The 18,254-nt window shown below is 40.5% G+C and overlaps 1 protein-coding gene across 5 annotated transcripts in view; it reads right to left on the bottom strand.

Moving 5' to 3' along the window:
- Positions 1-13,792, bottom strand: part of CCDC149 (coiled-coil domain containing 149) — a 52,390-nt gene extending 38,598 nt beyond the window's left edge. For 2 of the 5 annotated variants that reach the window (XM_042053076.1, XM_042053077.1), the window contains exons 1-3: positions 13,608-13,789; positions 4,779-4,940; positions 4,211-4,249 (exon numbers count right to left, since the gene is read on the bottom strand). In XM_042053076.1, the coding sequence (XP_041909010.1) occupies positions 4,211-4,249; positions 4,779-4,940; positions 13,608-13,655 (249 nt within the window). In that variant the 5' untranslated portion in view covers positions 13,656-13,789. Of the gene's footprint in view, positions 1-4,210; positions 4,250-4,778; positions 4,941-9,059; positions 9,694-13,607 lie in introns of those variants that run through there. The other 3 variants (XM_042053075.1, XM_042053074.1, XM_042053078.1) reach the window with 3 other exon arrangements.
- Positions 13,793-18,254: the final 4,462 nt, after the last annotated feature.

Here is an 18,254-nt window from a genome sequence, read left to right as displayed (position 1 = left end):
GAAGAGACAGGACATAGCAATTCACAAAGCAACTGAGCTGAAGAGTAATTCCTTTGACCATAGGCAGGTAGAGAAGGAGGTTCCAATAGAACAGTCTTGAAGGAAAGCTCTCAAGCCTGTATCACAGAACCAGCACACTCGGAATCCACTCCAAGGTCTCTAATGCATGCAGCAGGGGGGATAAACAGGAGGAGTTTGAAGACTGTGTGCAGTTACAGGGTTACAATCTCTTTGGGATCATGGAGAATCAGTGGGATAGCTCACACAACTGGAGCGCTATGATGAAGGGATACTGGCTCCTTAGAAAGGACAGCAAGAAGGTGAGGAAGGGTCTTGCCCCCTCACCCTTTTTTCTGTGAGAGCGCTCAAACACTGGAACAGGTTGCCCAGAGAGGCTGCGGACTTGCAGACAATCAACACCATGCTGAAAATTGTCCCTGGGCAACCTGCTCTAGGTGGTCATGTTTGAGCAAGAAGACTGGACTAGTTGACCTCAAGAGCTGTGTTCCTACCTCAACTATTCTGTGGTCTTGTGATGTTCAGTTCCATTTAATTTGACTCCTTATACATTTAAAACACAAACCTAAGGCCTCACCAGTGACATATGCATTGCAGCTTTATTCTTGACATACAGCCCCAGCGCAAACCCATTATCTCCAACTGAGTGGTCTCACTGAGATCAAATTAAGCACAGCATATTTAGGACTGTGGCTCAATACAGTCATTTTCCTAACCATGCATTTTACTTCATCTTTGTTTATTCAAAGGATCTCATTTGAATTAAAAGAACTTCCATTTCATATAGAAGGTCGAAGGATTCACTGATTTGTTATTCTAATAGCAAAGCTTCTCCCAAACTGAAGGTATACTGAAAATTTAAACAGTGTAGATGAAAATAACAGGCAACATATATCAAGTTAGAAATCCCATCTCTGTTTTTTTCTTTAAGTTTCCCAGTGCAGCAACACTGGACAACAGATACCTAGTAAGCTTCCATTAAAATGTCCTGTATCACAGTTAATGCATATAAATATATATCATTGCAGAACTGTAGAATGGTAGAATTTCTATTTATATAGGATGCTCAACAGAGGCTATGTAGTCAGAGAAATATTTTAACATGTCTTTCAAAATGGGGAGTGTCTATTGCTTACCATTGTGCTGGTTTCAGCTAAGGTAGAGTTAATAATATAATATAGCGATGTTTTTGTTATTGCTGAGCAGGGCTCACACAGAGCCAAGGCCTTTTCTGCTTTTTGTACTGCCGTGCTGGCAAGGAACATGGGAAGCTGGGAGGAGACAAAGTCAGGACAGGTGACCCAAACTGACCAAAGGGATATTCCAGACCATGCAACACCATGGTCAGTGTGTAAAGTGGGGGAAGAAGGAGGAAGGAAGCGTGGGGCATTTGGAGTGATGGTATTTGTCTTCCCAAGTCACCGTTATGCGTGCTGGGGCCCTGCTCTCCCAGGGGTGGCTGAGCACCTGCCTGCCCATGGGAAGCATTGAATTTCTTGCTTTGTTTTGCTTGTGTGAGCCACTTTCGCTTTTCCTATAAAACTGACTTTATCTCAACCCAAAAGTTCCCTAGCTTTTATCCTTCCAATTCACTCTCTGATTGCCCTGGTGAGGCAGTTGAGTGAGTGGCTGCGTGGGCCTTGGCTCCTGGCTGGGATTAAACCACTACAACCACGTCTGAATGAATTTTAACATAAAACACACTCTTCCTAATTCCTATTGTCCTGAAACATTTCACTACTCCATTACTTATCCAAAAATTACTCTACACCTGACAGCATAAGACATTATAAAACTACCTTCAATCACACCATTTGAGAGTGTTAGGCATGATGGGCCAGGAAAGCACTGACAGCTCACAAGCTATGATAACAACAGTAGTGGTGAAACACCTACAGTAGAAAAAGAGATTTCAGTAGCACAGTTTCTCATTTCCTGCTTCTGCTGATTGGCAGAAGGCGATACACACAGAACAATCTTTGGATAGAATCATCATAGTATCACAGAATTATAGTTTCGTTTGGAAAAGATCCAAGATGCAAACACAGCTTTGAGAGGGAAAACACTACCACTGCATGTAAAGATACCTTTAAGTACCAGTTTTACAAAACCGGATTTTGAGTTAGCTGACTGCTGACAGAAAACACCTGGTTACATGACATTTCCATAAAAACCATGAAAATTCTGTGCTACAAAATAGCATGAGAAGGCATGGTGGAAAACAAGACATTTTAAGCAGTCACAAAACATAATTGATAATAAAGGGGGGAAATGAAGACACGAAGAAGAAGACAGCAATTCCAACCAACCTATTACATTTAAGGTTCTACATTGAAATTTCAATAATAAGCAATAATTCTTCAGTTGTGGCAAACCAATGCAACAGATAGCAAATTGTTGAGCATATCATGTTTTCATCTCATTTCTGACCATGAAAACAGTATGCACTTTTGTGTCATTCAGAATTCATTGGAGGATTGGGGTCTCTTTTTATAAAGTGACTGAGGTCACAAACTTCTCCCAGCAGGCATCTGGGGTTCCAGGAAAAAAGCGAACAGAAGAAGCACAAAAGGGAAAGAGAACTTCACTCTTTCTTAGATGAGAAAATGCTAAAAAACGTATGTAAGGTAATAATGGAAAGATATTCATTACTTTCTTTTATTATTCTCTGATGCATTTCTCAAAGCAAAACTATACTCTTCTTCAGAAAGGTTGCACTAACTGCTCTAGGTTATCCACCTTGTATGTTACAGACACATTTCTCAGGAAAATGAAAACTCAAGAAAGTACACTAACAGTCTATTACTGTACAACGTAAGGTATATATTGTTCTTGGGGGGAACCCATCAAAGACCCCATTTGAAGACAAGATTTTCTTTCTTTCACTGCTCCCTAGCATGAATACATAGCTTCCTCAGGAAAAAAAAAAAGACTCCTCGGTAGATTATTAAAGGTTTTCCAGGCACTTGCCCTGGTAAGACAAATTGCCAAACTTAATATCATCACAGCTTCTGAATTTAGACTGAATTTGGCTAGTATTTTAGAAACAAGTGTCAGTTTTATTTGTTTTGAAAGATGAAAGATGAATTAGAATAGCTATGGGATGGGAAATCTCCCTTCCTACTTATCTCTGTAATGATCCATATACTGCCTTGTTTTTTTTTTTCAACTGGATATTCCTCAGCAACACTCAGAATACACAAACTTGTATCTGGTCATAAACTTCTATTAGAATTCTGTTGAAATAACAGAATTGCAAATAAATTACGCTAAATAATGAGGAAGTTAAATGATTCTACACTGAGCCACTGACTTCTTGGCAGCTATTTGTTTAAGTGCCTGAAGGAGTAATTATATTGCCCCTGGAAGTTTAGTTTAAAGCAACCAAAACCCTAAGCCATAAAATTTTAAGCAAATAGCAAGAACTACATGCAAACTCTCAGGGAAAGGGTGATGAGTAAAACTTCTGATCCATTAAGAGAATGTTAATAACCATGTTTTAAACATAGTTAAAAGACTTCCAAAACTAGCAATTACAGCAACGATTTTTGTTCTTTTAGGCTGTCCTCATCTCCCTGCTCCACATATTGTGTTTTGAGTACCATTTTTTCTAAAAATTAAGGTAATTTTAGGATGTGACAACCAACATTCCACAACAGGGACACACTATGTAGATATCTAGGAACAAAAATGCATGCGAGCAGGCAAAAAGTTTTTCAGGGGAACCATAAAATGCAATTATCGTTGTTTTACCATTTATAACTCATAGAGTCCAAGTGGCCTGGGAGAATACTTAATGGAAAACAGCACTCACAACAATAAATTAACAATTATGGAATGCAGACAATGCATTCCCAGTTTACTTCTAAGTATGAGAAGTCCTGTCACAAATCCATTTTAAGACTCAATACAGAAGAATAAACAACAAGGAGAACAATCTCAAGTCTCTGTACACTGACCAATTTCAGTCTCAGGTGAACAGGAAAGCAATAGCCATATATTCTAAATAATGATAGTTCAGGTATTACAGAGTGAAATGTGTAGACCAAAGCAGAAGTCACAGTTTAAAGACTGAGCTCTTTAATATTCCGAAACGCTTGCTTTTTTATCAGATTTCTTAATTAATATTTTTATTCTTTTGCAAAGTACTCTTGTAGCAGATAAATAACAAAGAATGAAAAATAAATCCTACCTGTTTCCTCTTTTCAGGTGGAAGCGATGGATCCCCATCCTACAAATAAACAGATATATTTTATTGGCAGCTTATTTCTGAAACCAAAAACTGTATTAACTTCTGTGAATCTAATTGCAGAACATGTATTTTAACTGTTATAAAATTATTTTTTTAAATAGTAATGATTAATATCAGTAATACTAACTTCAACCTAAAAAAAATTTTAAAGTTGAGGATTTGTTTACATTTCTAGAACAGCAGGTCATTACAAATTTGTGTTGCATTAATTTTCATACTGGTACATTAAGTTGCTGAGGAATAATAATACCACAGTCAGATTTTAAATGGAATTATCACTGAAACTAATTTCCTCAGAGCATGCACTGTTTCTGTGTCCTATATAACAGGCACTGCCTCATCAATGCAGAACAAATGAGTAACAACATGATCAGGGCTGTACAACTGCAGACTCCTGCAAACAAGTACCTAGACATTTTCACAGCAGCCATTATGGACTTCTTTCTAATTTTTTTTTGAGGTTCACCTTTGTCCCCCAGTTAAACAGTCTTCATAAAGAACAACCTACAATCAGCTCCCGATACTTCTTTTTCAGAGACTGGTGTCGTTCCCGCAGCTGGTTGGCCATAAGTTTGTACTGGTCTCTTTCTTGTTGACAAGTGTCCAGCTCTTTGGAAAGGATTAGCAATGCCTCCTTTTTACTTTCAAGCTTCCTTTTGCACACCAGATACTGCAGAAAAGAAAAAACCCATACATGTAACAAGCCATTTCTACCCAAGCCAGTACTGGATACAAGAGTCTCAAGTTCTGCTCTGAAAAGTTGAAGGAAGACTGCACAAGATCAAAGTCTGCCACAAGTCATCTTAGCTTATTAATAACAATCACAGGGAAGACATCTCATATAGAAAGCTTGAAATCCATCCATATGGCCACATGTTCACCTGACCACTGTGACTTAGAAAAATTAGCAATTTGAGTTTCTCATTCTTTTCCTCATATACAATAGCATGAGGAACCTTGCAATTTGCCCAGCACCCCTGGGAAGGCTGCTAGAAGGAAGAAGCATTTGCAAACTCCCTTTTCTACATGTGTTCAAAATATCCAGCTTCCAGGTAGCAAGCAATCATTCCTGCTTCGCTTCCCACTGCCATCCTTCTACCAGCAATGTCCTCTGGGCTCAGCCTCCCAACTGGACACTGAAATGGGACCATGCTACAGCAGAAGGCATAGCATGAATGATAACCAAAATTTACCTTGACTCTGAAACAATTAGTGCGATGCCCTTACAGCACAGGTAAAAGAAATTTAAATTACTCTGTGATACTACAGGCACATTGTAGATACAAAAATGCTGCTAGCAAGGATTTTCTTGCTATTTTCTAAGCCCATGAGAGACTCTTCTCTCTCACAGAAGAAGCAGCAGAGTTATGTAAACAACCAAACATCTGCAGCCTTGAAAAGTCTTGTTTATAGTACAGTAGAAAAATATTTTGACAATGGATGTTTTAGGATTTTAGCCAATCACCCCAAGGGGTGGCTGATCCTTTGTCCAATTAGACTATGAAGAAAAAAGTCTATAAAAGAGTTTATAAAATAATTAAATAAATCAATCTTGCTGCACAATTCCTGCCTGCTGGATCTTCTCTCCTCCTCCCTACGGCTGCGGGACACGGTGATAGGGCCTAGGACTGCGGTAATAGCACATGCTCGTTTGAGGCAAAAGAATGGGAAATAATGCAGGAATGCTGTGAACACCTAAAAGGAGAGGGAAGGCAGAGATGAGCCTTCCCCTGCAGCCACCACCTCTCATGTGAAGGGCTCATGCACTAAGCAAAGCAGAACTTGCAAATCTTAGCTGTTCTGCATTGGTCTGATCTGCTTCATTGCCTTTCCCCATTGACAGGAAGAGTAACGTGTATGTCATCCTCAATGTTACCTATCAGAACTTTCAAGTAACTTTTTTCACTTAACATGATGTTCGATCAGCAGATTCTTATTACCCATCACTTGACACTGCTCATGCTAAAGTATATATTTCTATTTCTGATGTTACTGGCATAAGACATGGCTCTAAATACTTTCTGAATATGCTCTACAAGAGACCAAATACCACAGCAGTCATGAAAACAATTTATAGTTTCATTATATCCTCTGACAAGAATACTTTGTCATTATGGGCTCTTGCACAAAGCAAGAACATCAGCACTTCCATACCGCTCAAGTCAGTGCTGTTCTTCGGGACAAAAATCATTCTTTGTATGTACTACTTGCTTGGAATTAACTTTAATTGTTAACCTCAATTTCAAGTCAATGAGAAAGGGAAAAATGAGTTTGGTATATTAGTACAGCCAACCTTTTCCAAAAATGGTAAATGCTTAGTTGCAAAAAAGTGGGAAGGGAATGAGAAAAGCAGTTCCAAGAAGGATTTGAACTCTCAAAAAGGACACTTCCACCTTGGATTAATTTTATTTCTGGCAATACTAAAGTTGAAATCCTGCCATAAATTTTCTGGATTATGATGCCTTGGCATCAACAAACGCAAGTGTACCTATGTACTTATGTCCTTACTGATACCTTACACAAATGTCAAATCCCTTGATAAAGGACTGAAAGGTATGAGAAGCTAAACTTTAATATTGTCAGCAAGTGATTATAATGACATGGTAAACTTCTTCAAACTTGATAAAGTAATTCCTTCCCTTACAGTGAAATGTTTGTCAATCTCTCTTCTTTTTTTCCCTGTTTCATCCCCTAAGTAATTCTAAAATATGCCTTCGCTAAATTGTTTTTAAATATTAACAATCTGATAGAGTAATTGCAAACAAAAATGAGTAAAAGCAAACCTCACAATCACTTTAAAAAAACCTCAACAGCCTAAAGCCCTGAACCAAGTAGCCTGTCCTGTTTCTTTAACAGGAAGAATCCCAGGAAGCATGAAGCTGGCCCATCCAGCCAACACCTGTGTGGAGCAGCGCAGCCTATACCATGCACACAGTGGGAATGGAAAGAAGCCAAACATCTTGCCTTATACACCCACAGCACCCGCAGGTGCCTGCAAGCCTTGCCTCGAGTGCTGCTGGATGGAACAGTGTATGAGAGGCAGAAGTGAACCGGAGCATGTGGATTAGACTGCAAAACCCAGTACTTACCCAGGAGGAAATACAGACCTAGCACCAAACAAACCTTGCGTCTGCCATGAGTCACAGCCCTCTACAAAGGACACACTCAGCACACGAGCAGGCTTCACCTTTTACAGCAGCACTGGCAGGGGCTGGGGAATTCTCAGCTACCTATTAGCCTGAGGGTAACGAACCATAAACAGATTGTGGGGACGGTAATGTTCAGGGTCTAAATGAAAAGGAATAATGATGGCCTCCTTGTTTAAAATCTGTTTGAACTAGATGAACTATATACTGATGATGTTGGCATCTCTCCCCAGTGCACTGTTTGGATTTTACTATAAAAATGACCACATAAAAGACTTTTTGGAGTAATTTTTGCCTTTTACACACACTGACTTTCCCAAATAAATGGAATAAAACCAGTAATAACATCATAATTTGTTTCCATGGGCTTATGGTACAAGAAACAATAAAGCCAGAGCATTTCTGTGGAATCTGATTATTCAACAGAGCTCTGTTTGCAGTTCCCATTACCATTACTGAAGGAAAACCAAATTTCACGAAGACAGACCTCAAAGAGGTTATTCAATATATATGTTTCTGAATGTTAAAAGCCAATGTAGCAATAATGGCCATAAACTGACCCAACAACTGTACGCCAGAAATGGGTTCTACACAGGGAAATAACTGAGTCCCATCAGTGATTTCCCTTATATGTACAAATAAGTGCAATAAAATTGGTATGCTGTCAAAAAGAACATAGGAGTGTGACAAGTCTTTTTGGAACAATGAAAGCAATAAGGCAAATTTTCTCAAACAGTCTGAAAAAAAGTATTCAATAGATGCTTCTGGCATTCACTCATATAGAGATTTCTTCCCCTGCAACTCAAGGAAAGCCTATATCTCAGGTACTCTCTATCAGTGAGACAAACAAGTGAATTCTATTATGCACTATAGTTACTATGAAATATTCTTGTTGTCTTTTGTTTTTAATTATTGGTACAAAATAATCTATTAATTTAAAAAACAAAGTTAAAACGAGAACCAGCTGCTATACATTCAATCTAAAAGCTACAACGTACAACTTTTCATATCTGTCTAGTGACTTTTATCTACCAATGTGCTGTTATCTGCAATAAAGCAAATTGTAATTGCTACAAGGAAGATCGTAGTAATTAAAGGAATATGACATCCTATATTTCTGCCTGAACTGCTTTACAGCCAGATGACTACTTTAGTGAAATTGAGTAAAAAGAGACTGACATTACAGTAGAGTGTAACTGCTCCAAGGTGACCCTCTACATCAAACACTTACTATTTGTCCATTGCTATTTTTAGTGACAAATCTGGGTAGATCTCATTAATGACGCTGTAGACATGGTCTAATAATCTGATGAAGCTGGGACATGGTCAAGGTTTCAGACTTTCTTTTTTTAAACCAACAAACACACTGAATTCCTATCAGATTTTTTTTTTTTTTAATTTGTACAAATTACTGGCCTGTATTTTGGTACTTAATGGCAATTAATGTCAAGGAAAACATCTAATTTCCTGAGAGTAGAAGCAGAGATACTATCTCCAATCTGTGCTTTGGAAACACTGTGGATCATATTCTGTCTCCTCTTGACACTCCAGGGCCTTGTGTCCTCAAATGCTGAAGGGCATCACATTGGGCCTTGACACCTATCATCTACCATGCTCTCTGAAAAACCATGGACTCTACTCACCATCTTTTAATAAGAGATCCAACTGCTACCGAACTGCCACCGAACTGCTTTTATCAAATTTCTCCCAACTGTACTCTTGGAGACAATTTTGTTGTCGAAACTGAAGGGTCCCAAAATGCATTGCAATCTCACTGTTTGGAATATTTGTTGACTGTGTTTCTATAACGTTGCTCCCCTCGACTTCAGATTAAACTGTTAACTTATCTGAAAGAGTCAAGCACTCAGATCCAGAGAAATACACAATTACTGGCCATTTGCTTGCCATCTCCCTTCCTGATGTGATTTTTCTCTGATAAAACCGGAAACAATGCAGTGACCTTGGTTTTATTCCACCATATCAACCCTGCTTTTCCTGCTGCCCAGTTCTTGCTTCACTGGCTGCTTCTTGGCTGCTGAAACACAAAGCAGGCTGGTATCATTCAGTGATGACAGAAGTGATATAAGCAGCTCCTCAGAACATCATGTCTTGTCTTGATGACCATACTACACCACATCCTCTTCATTGGCCATTTAGGAATACCACAATTTAGTAGTTAACACTTCTGTGCAATGTGGCCCAGCCCTTAAAAGTTTTGTATGCTGTGCCTCCAATTACACTATTAATTTCTCTCTGTTTCACAACATCCCTGTGGGTCTCTTAGTCCAACCTGAAACAAGGAAACATGAAAAGCAACACTTGTTTTGTTGCCCAGAAGTCCAGCATGCAGGTCTTCATAGCACTCTCCCACAGCTCCTGAGAATTTTGGAGCACAGTAAATCACAGTGCCAGCTCTTTTAGCATTCTCATTTCATTTTCCAAATGTCAAAGTTGTTACAATGCCAACCCAACCAACCAGGGACCTCAGAGTATCTGCTCCACTTTGTTCTTCCCTACAGCCACTGCATTTGTCCACATTAAGAAAAGCTGTGAAACTAGTGGCTCCAAAGCCTGTTGGCCCCTCATAGAGGTTTGGTGAATTACATTTCACGCTTTGTCTGAAAAGAAAACATGACAGAATGTAATAGAGATATTATGAACATGAAAATCTCACCAGTTTTCCTTTCTCTTCTCTCTTGTCCACATAAAAAATTGTGCAACCAATGGGAAAGGTACGCTCTGCCAATTACAAGCACGCTAGGTATCTCACTCTTCAGAACTCATGTCTTGAAATCATGTTGAAATCTAGCTATTTCAACTAGAACTACTGCTCCAAAATTACTCAGCAAGGGAGCTCAAGAGACAAGCATATCACCTCCTTCTTTGCCGCTGAAGACCATACACAGCCAATAACCAAGAAATAGCCTCTTGTGAATGACAAATTAAACAGAAACTACATTTCTTCAAACTAACTTTAGGAGGCAGTGCCACATGTGAGTTGCTGCAAATAGCATACACTAAACACTCTAACGTGTGGGAGGTGCAAGCGAAAGAGAAGCATTTTGACATTGGATTTAATTCTACAAGTTGGCAAATCTGAGGGACCTTGAAGATCATCTAGTTCTAACCCTGCTGCCATGGGCAGGGACACCTTCAACTAGACCAAGTTGCTCAGACTTCCATCCAAACTGGCCTTGAACAACTCCAGGGATGCGGAAGAGGAATGGAATGTACTCTTGGGATAGTATTTTAAGATTTATGAAGATCACTGTTTTATGGAGGACTTAGGCCACCAGCAAGAAAGTTCTTGCTACAGCTCAGTCTCTTGTGTCAAATAAGCAAGATTATTGATTATTGATCAGGTCTTCACCTTACAAGTTTACACTGACTTTTAAATACTCTAAACATGGGTCATTGAGTGACATAAACGTTAGATAAAAACCAAGAGTCCAGGCAGAAAAATTACATGGTAACCCAAGAGAGTAATAAATCTTATATATATATATATGCATCCATCACCAATACATGAACTTAGCTAGAGAACAGGTAAAATTTGTGTGGATTCTTGCTCCTGAAGTGAGTTCTTCTGCATCCAGTTTGTGAGATTATCAATGGAAATAATGACTCTTTTACACTCCTTCAGTATTTGCTAAGTTGGCTGTGTCCCAGTATTCCTACCCACGTCATCCTATTCATTTAGTTTAAAGAATGCTCAAGGTACAGGTGGTGCAAAGATTGTTCAGAGTACCAGGTGCACACTAGGCCTGAAATGTGTGCGGCTGTAAAATAAGTGGAAATATACATAAACAGGGAGGCAAAAGAACAAGCAAGAAGTTAGTGGTGAGCATAATAAAAGCAGAGAAAGATATGTGAAAGGGTACAGAGCAAACGGCACCAAAATGGAACAAATGTCAAAAGGAAAAGAAGAATAAATATAGAAAAAGACTGAAACTGACAAAAGAATTTCTTCTTCTCTATAGAAAAATGAAAAGACAACCTACAAAAATACACTCTGTGTACAAGTGTTTGTGCATAAGGACCAAATGCGCATCCTACTACTTCACTTAACACCTGTAGTACCACAGTTTTAAAAATTACAGTTGCTTTGACAAGTATTTCAATTACTCCTACCTTTCAAATTTGGAGGATTGGGCTTATGCAAATGAGAAAGTATGTCACCACAGATCTGAACCCACCAACTTCTGGTCTTTTACACCAAGATTTTTAACCCCATCTTATGTTTTAACTGTCTACCATCAGCAATGGGACAGTGTTTGTTTACAGCTACCATGTCTTTTCTTGCTTTTGTTACCTTGTATTTTGAAAGCATTTCAAGATGTTTATGAAATGGACAGGGGAAAAAAATTACCTAGCAGACACCGAAGCTAGAAGGCCTTGAGAAAATCTGTACCACTGAGGGATATGATAAATTCAAAAACCTTATTACAAGTTACTTCAGAAGTCTGAGCCACTTTCTCACATACCAATTAGGATGTTGGAGTTAATGAGTAAATCACATGGAGTGAATTACAACAGCCAAAGGAAGAAGAAGAAGGCAAAAGAGGAAAACCTGTATCTTGACAGCACATACTACAGACTTCACCCAGAAAAACAGGCTGTAAGCCTGCTGTAGAAACAGAGAGAAAGGGAGAAAGGGGAAATATAAGTCACTATGCCTCTAATTTTTCCTGAAAAAAAGAAATTATATGTATATTTAAGTATCTACAAAAATGTAGCTTAGCACAGTCACTAAACTTCACTACAATCAAGAAGCCCCTAAACTGAAGTCAGTGTTCAATTTCAGGACCAAGATTTTAGGTTAAACTATATAAAAAGTAAAAAAGTTCCATAGTAATTCTAAATTACTTTTTAAAGCACAGTATAGCAACATTTCCTCTGAACACACCTCATGACTTGTCTCTCATCTCTAACCCTTCCCTTCCATCTGAAACCATCCCCACCCCAAATAAAACTCCAATTGAGAAATGAGATGTTAGATTTAACACTGCATAAACAGGATACTACTGAAAGTGCACTGTTCACTTTCTCCTGGATCATTTTGTGTCTTTGCAAACACTGCGTGCATAGATAGGCCCCAATTCTGGATGTACTGTACTAGCAAAGATCTGCGGCCATACAAACTCCCACTGAAATCAACAGGAGCAGTGACAGGTTCAACATCCTAAACTCAAATATCTATTTGACAGGTCAGAGCCTTAGGCCTTACACTCAGTTAACATAACAGAGGCAAAGCCCTCCTGAAAACAGGGGAATTCACCTGTGTGCGTCATAGTGGAGGACAGTAGACTCAGCCAGGTTTATCCAGGCCCATGCTGTTTGCAAAGAAGTTTTATCTGCTAGCTGTAAGCATAAAAATACTATTTTTTATAGTAATGCAATGTAAAAATCAGCATGCCAGATTACTTCATGAGTTTGGCTAATAAACAGATTTGACTTCAATAACACTCCTTTAAGTTATACTGACCTCAAGTTGGTGTGAGTTTGGTAACTTACCCTATGTGAAAACGTGTACCTGTAAACACTGGATCTTTTAATGGGGATGCAGTGGACAATTAAGTTTCTATTCATGTAATTGGAAAATCCTCCACCTGTTGAGGCTCGTGTGCATGGTACTATTACATTCTTTTCTCCCATAGCATAAATGTCACCATGGGTCTCAAAACCCTTTCATGTGTGATTCAAGGGAAGTAAGTACACAAGGCATACGGCACAGGGGCAGCCCGGTCACCCAGGCCGGTGCCGCAGCTGCGCTGCGCTGCTCCGCTCCCCCGGGCCCGAGGCCTCGGCCATACTCGCGGCTCAGGGAATCCTCGGCGGTTTCAAACCAGCCGCAGCAGCGCCTACAACCTGCTCTCTGCAGCCCCAGGGCGGAAAACCCACGGAGAGGTTCGCAGGCCCTTGTCGCCGGTGCTCCGCAGCCGCGCGGCGCTGGGGCGGCAGCCAGACCAGGGGAGGGCCATCGGCAGACGTGACTGCAAAGCTCAGCCGTGACCGGCACAGCTCGGCGCCCCCCGCCCGCCGCTGCCGCCCGCTCGGCCGCGGGCCGGGTTCCTGCCGGCGGCTGTGCCCCTCTCCCCGGCATTTCCTCGGGGCGCGGGGAGCAGCCGGGCCCGCCCGCCGCTCTGCCTCGGTGCCCGGCGCCCCAGCCCGCGGCCGCCCCGCCGCCTCACCTCGCTCAGCAACCCCTGCCAGTCGGTCTCGCTGCGGTGGGAGCTCATGGCTCCGGCGGGCCGCAGCGCCGGTGAGCGGCTCCTCCCGGCCCGGCCTTCGCCGAGCAGCCCGCGGGAGAGGCGGGGACTGCGGCCACCGCTGCCGGCCCGCCCTGCTCCCCGAGCGCCTTCGGGCCCGGCCGCACGGCCGAGCTGCCGGCAGGGCTGGGCCGGGCCGCGGTGCCGGGGCAGGAGGGCCGGGCCGCAGGGCAGAGCGCTGGGGCCCGAGCGGCACCTGCCGAGGGCTGTGCGGGAGTGTCCGGGGTGCGTGTCCCAGAGAAGGGTCCTCCTCTCTGTACGTGCGCCTCCTGCATAACAGCTTGGCACTGCTGCCATCCCAGGCTCTGGGGAGCAGTATCAGGGAGACTTTGGTATAATATATTTGTGTAACAAAATTATGTACACGCTTGTGTTGTGTGTGTAATGTAAGACGCAGCGGGAGGACAAAGCAACCATTTTCTCTGAACACGGTAGTGGAACACTGCCCACTTTGGGCATAGATCTCCGCTGTTACCCTATTCACGGAGGTGTAAATAACCTAATGACCCAGGACTTGGTCTGGCTTCATTTCCCCCTTGGCACAGACGCTCCTCCATCAGCACTGAAACCCAAGCACGGCACCCACACAGCGCTGCTCACCTTTCCTTGACACCTCTGCTCCAGCCATACCCTCCGCGGCTCCCATGGGCACACGTCTCCATAGACCAGGTCTATCATGAGGCACATCATGTGCGATCTTTGTTGTACTCCTAACACGGCGAGTGTCCCCAGGACTTACATTTTCCAGGCCGAGTCCAAGCGTAACTACGTGGAGTATTTAAGCAGTTTAACCCACAGGTACTCTTTGTTTTAAATAACACCACAAACAGTACAAGACAACATGATAAAATATGCATGCCTCATTCCTTACCACAATTTACCCATTGTTAAGATTTGTTTGTGGTTTGGCATCTAGGCACAATGTCCTTCTCTTCTCTAAAATGGTTAGAGAGCCCCGTTTGACAACTTCACCTCCCTCTGAGCAGGTGATGCCTTGGCCTTGCCACTGACAACATTTCTGTTCCAGGTGCTTAATTAATGGCTTATATGGAAAGAAACATGGCCATATCTAAACTCAGCAGGAACTCTCTTTGAATGGAAGATTATAAATTTTAATAAAAGCCTGTGGTTATCTCCATGTTAAAAACAAAAAAAAAAAAAGTCCAGTAGAGCAGCTAGCTTTAGTGTGGAACTTTAGTTGGATAGTTACAAAGTTCACACATTTCACCTGCAAATTATAAAGCAAACTTAGACATTTTCTCCAATTTTTAATCCATTTTCTCCTATATTAGCTGTTTCTCATCTCTAGGCATTCTGCAACTTTAATGCTGTAGAGGGTACATTTGTCTTTATTCATATTTTTCTGTGGTTTACATTGTCATGTACATCCTCCATCTCCTTGCAGGCTTCTCAGCAAACTGTTTCTGAAAACAACACCTTATTTGCACAGGCAAATAGCAAATAATGAAAATTAAATTAACAAGAACTATAATTTAAACCACTGCTTAAAAGAATTGTTAATTATATTAGAAACTCAATCATTTTCTTGTGTTGTTAATAGTTAAAGTTATACAACTGCTAGTCCCGATGAACCAAACAGAATCTTTTTCCCAGTTCTGCTTCTCATTTACAGAATTTCTCTCCTTTGTTTTCTTGTGTAGCATGCTGGACTCAGAATACTGTTGCAGAAAGAGCTCTGCTTTAAGAAAGATAACCCTTCAAAAGCCCTCAGTTTTGAAGGATGTCGCTCATTTTAATCCCAAATGTACTCACACTCCTCACAAACATAAGGTTTTAATTTTTATTGATGATAAGTATTCAAATGAGAAGTAAATATTCATGAAAGAGAGGTTATTAAAACAAAAGGAACTCTCAATGTTTTCAGCTCCCATGATTTTATCAAAAGGCTGATGAGAACTGGTGTTTTTCAGAAAGCCCAAGCTCTTGTATGCGAATAACCACTTTCTTTTGAAGTAAAAGTAAGATTCAAAGGAATAAATAAAAAATAAGCTGAAATTTGCCTTGAGTGCATTTGATAGGATCAGGAAGAAAATAAAAGAACCCAAATATGTATTTTTAAGTAATCACTCTTAGTTCCTCATATCAAGGCTTTTGTCAGTTTCTTTGGCTTTCCTGTTCTTCTCTGCCTTACTTACCCATGGTTACTGCAAAACCCCTATGTAGCCGTCCCAGTCGGAACCAGGCTGCTTTGCCAGCATCTAGGTAGGAACAGACTGAGATACAGCTCCTGTCATAACTCAGACAACCAAGTAAAGAAGAAGATGGCAGAAGAGAAATACTATCACCCTAGTTTATAAATAGGAAACTGAAGAGAGTAGTGACTGCCTTGCCCAAGAAAACTGAAGTTTCAAATATAACCGGGAAGAAAACTGCAGATTTTGTGTTGGCTGTTTTAATTGCAAAACTAACAGGGTGTCTTGGTTCTTTTCCTACCTGCTGAAGTAACTGCTTTTGTACCATCGCCTTGCCAGTATCAGAAGAACACAGTGAATGCCTGAGACAAAAAATCATCTCTCAACCTTCCTCTTCAGCTACCATCCCGATGTCTTTGTCTCTAGATCTGTTATCTTCTCTGCTTTCTTCCTCTATACATTCACTAGATAAACTTATCTGCTTCTAGTGTTTCATCTTCTTTCTCTGCAATTCTGCTTTGTGATCAATCTTTCCCTTAGTATCTTGATTTCATCTGTCTTTTTACCAGATTACCCTCCACTTCTCTAAGCATTTTCTACATTTCATTAAGAAAGCTCCAAACTTTCTAAAAAACTTTTTTTTGGCCTGGAAAAATTACACATTCAGAATCAGTTCTAAGCTACTGTGGCTCATTGATACAAGTACTCAGGTGAACATGTAGGAGATTTAAACAACAGTTTTCATTTGTAGGAGATTTAATCAACATTTCTAAAACACAGCTTTCAGAAATCAGTGTCTTTGTCATAAATTAAGAAAGAAAATTGCCTGGGTTTGTATCCATAGGTAAACCAATAAATGGATTGCTTCAAATTTTGCTGCCTCTTTTTGTCAACATTTGTGTGCTGCACTAACATCATCATTATATCTATGTCCAACTCTAAGGAAATATATGAATAAAAACCCAATGTAAATCCTTAAGATCTGGATAGTCTACATAATTGAAATACAATGAAAACATGTAGTGTTTGTCTCCTGAAGGATGATTCAATCTGACTCTCCATGGATGTTTCAGGGTTCCATTTAATCAGGGTTTAAATACCTCTGAATGAGGATATAACCTATCAAAGATAAAAACATTCATTTTAGTACTCTTGGTATTCTATACTGGCGTTATTCTATTTCATGTTCTTGCTAATCTGATGATAACCACGTGCTCAAAACCTCATGCACACATTTTGGAGGAAGTATACTGTATTTGTTGGGGTTACCGTTACCTCTAGCTTTTGTCTGTTCCCATAATTGTTTTTTTTCCTTTACTTTTGCCTTTCCTTTTTTAAAGGCTACTTTTTGTCCATTTGTATTCCAGCTGCACCTTCTCGATTTTCTCAGGTTCATTGCTGGTTTCACTATTCTGTATCAGCTCTTCTACTTCACATGCATGATCTGTCAGTAGGACAATATGACCTGCAGATCAGAAGCAGTTTAGCAGTTATTAATTTGTGTTGAATCCTTTCGTGGCCAGTCAAGTCCGTGAAGGACACATCTTAGGCAAACAACAAAGATTGCTAGGTGATGGTGTTTCTCTTTTCAATGGTTTCAGACCTTCAATATGTTGTTTTCCTTTGTGTGTTAGATGCTTCCTGTAACATTAAAATTGGAGGCAGTCTTTATTTTCTTCTTATTTTTTGCTTTTTTTGAGCTATCTTATGACTTAGTTGGTGCAACTGAATACTGGAGTTCAGAGCAGAGAATCTCTCTCTTCTACAGAGAGAGTGGAAAAAAGAGAATTTTGGGGAAGAGACAGGAACAGACTACGATCTGCACAAACCAACTCTAGGATGAAGCTTGGTGGTGAGGTCTGGCCAAAAAGGGGGGAAAACCAAGTCAAAGCAGCAGTTAAGAGCAGGGAGTGCAGGCAGTGGGTGGGATGCTCATGGAAAGAATGGAGGGGAAAGCTGTAAGATGGTGGGGCAGAGGAAAGACTGCAAGCTTGAAAACAAAATGATTTTGGAAATGAACGAACACATATAACCAAGAGAACTGTCCTAACTCTGAGATTTTCTGAGTGAATTAAAATCCAAAGTCAAGAGTGTTCTGTTGTATAGATTTTCTAGGAGTAATATATTATGCATAAGTTCATGTGCAAGTGCTTTAAATAATTTTGTTTTAAAGCCTGGTTTCTCCAAAGCCCGATGATGTTGCAGCATCTAACTCTTAGGCACACTTCTGTCTAGAGAAACCTTTGGCCTCCAAATACCAAAGTCTTCACTGGAAATCAGATGATTGGCTTCTTTCTAGTTTGCTTAGGGCTGAAATGCTCAAAAAATGCGTTGGATGGTAGACACAGGTGTTAGAGCAGGTAACCAGCCCCTAGATATCACTAGCAAACACCCATTATACAGAACTGTTCCGTTC

The sequence above is a fragment of the Corvus kubaryi genome, unplaced genomic scaffold, assembly GCF_017639235.1.
Source record: "Corvus kubaryi isolate FWS band 111438036 unplaced genomic scaffold, C.kubaryi_AGA036_p1.0 split1-131, whole genome shotgun sequence".
In the NCBI taxonomy this organism is placed as follows: domain Eukaryota; kingdom Metazoa; phylum Chordata; class Aves; order Passeriformes; family Corvidae; genus Corvus; species Corvus kubaryi.
This window is presented reverse-complemented; position numbering and strand designations above follow the sequence as displayed.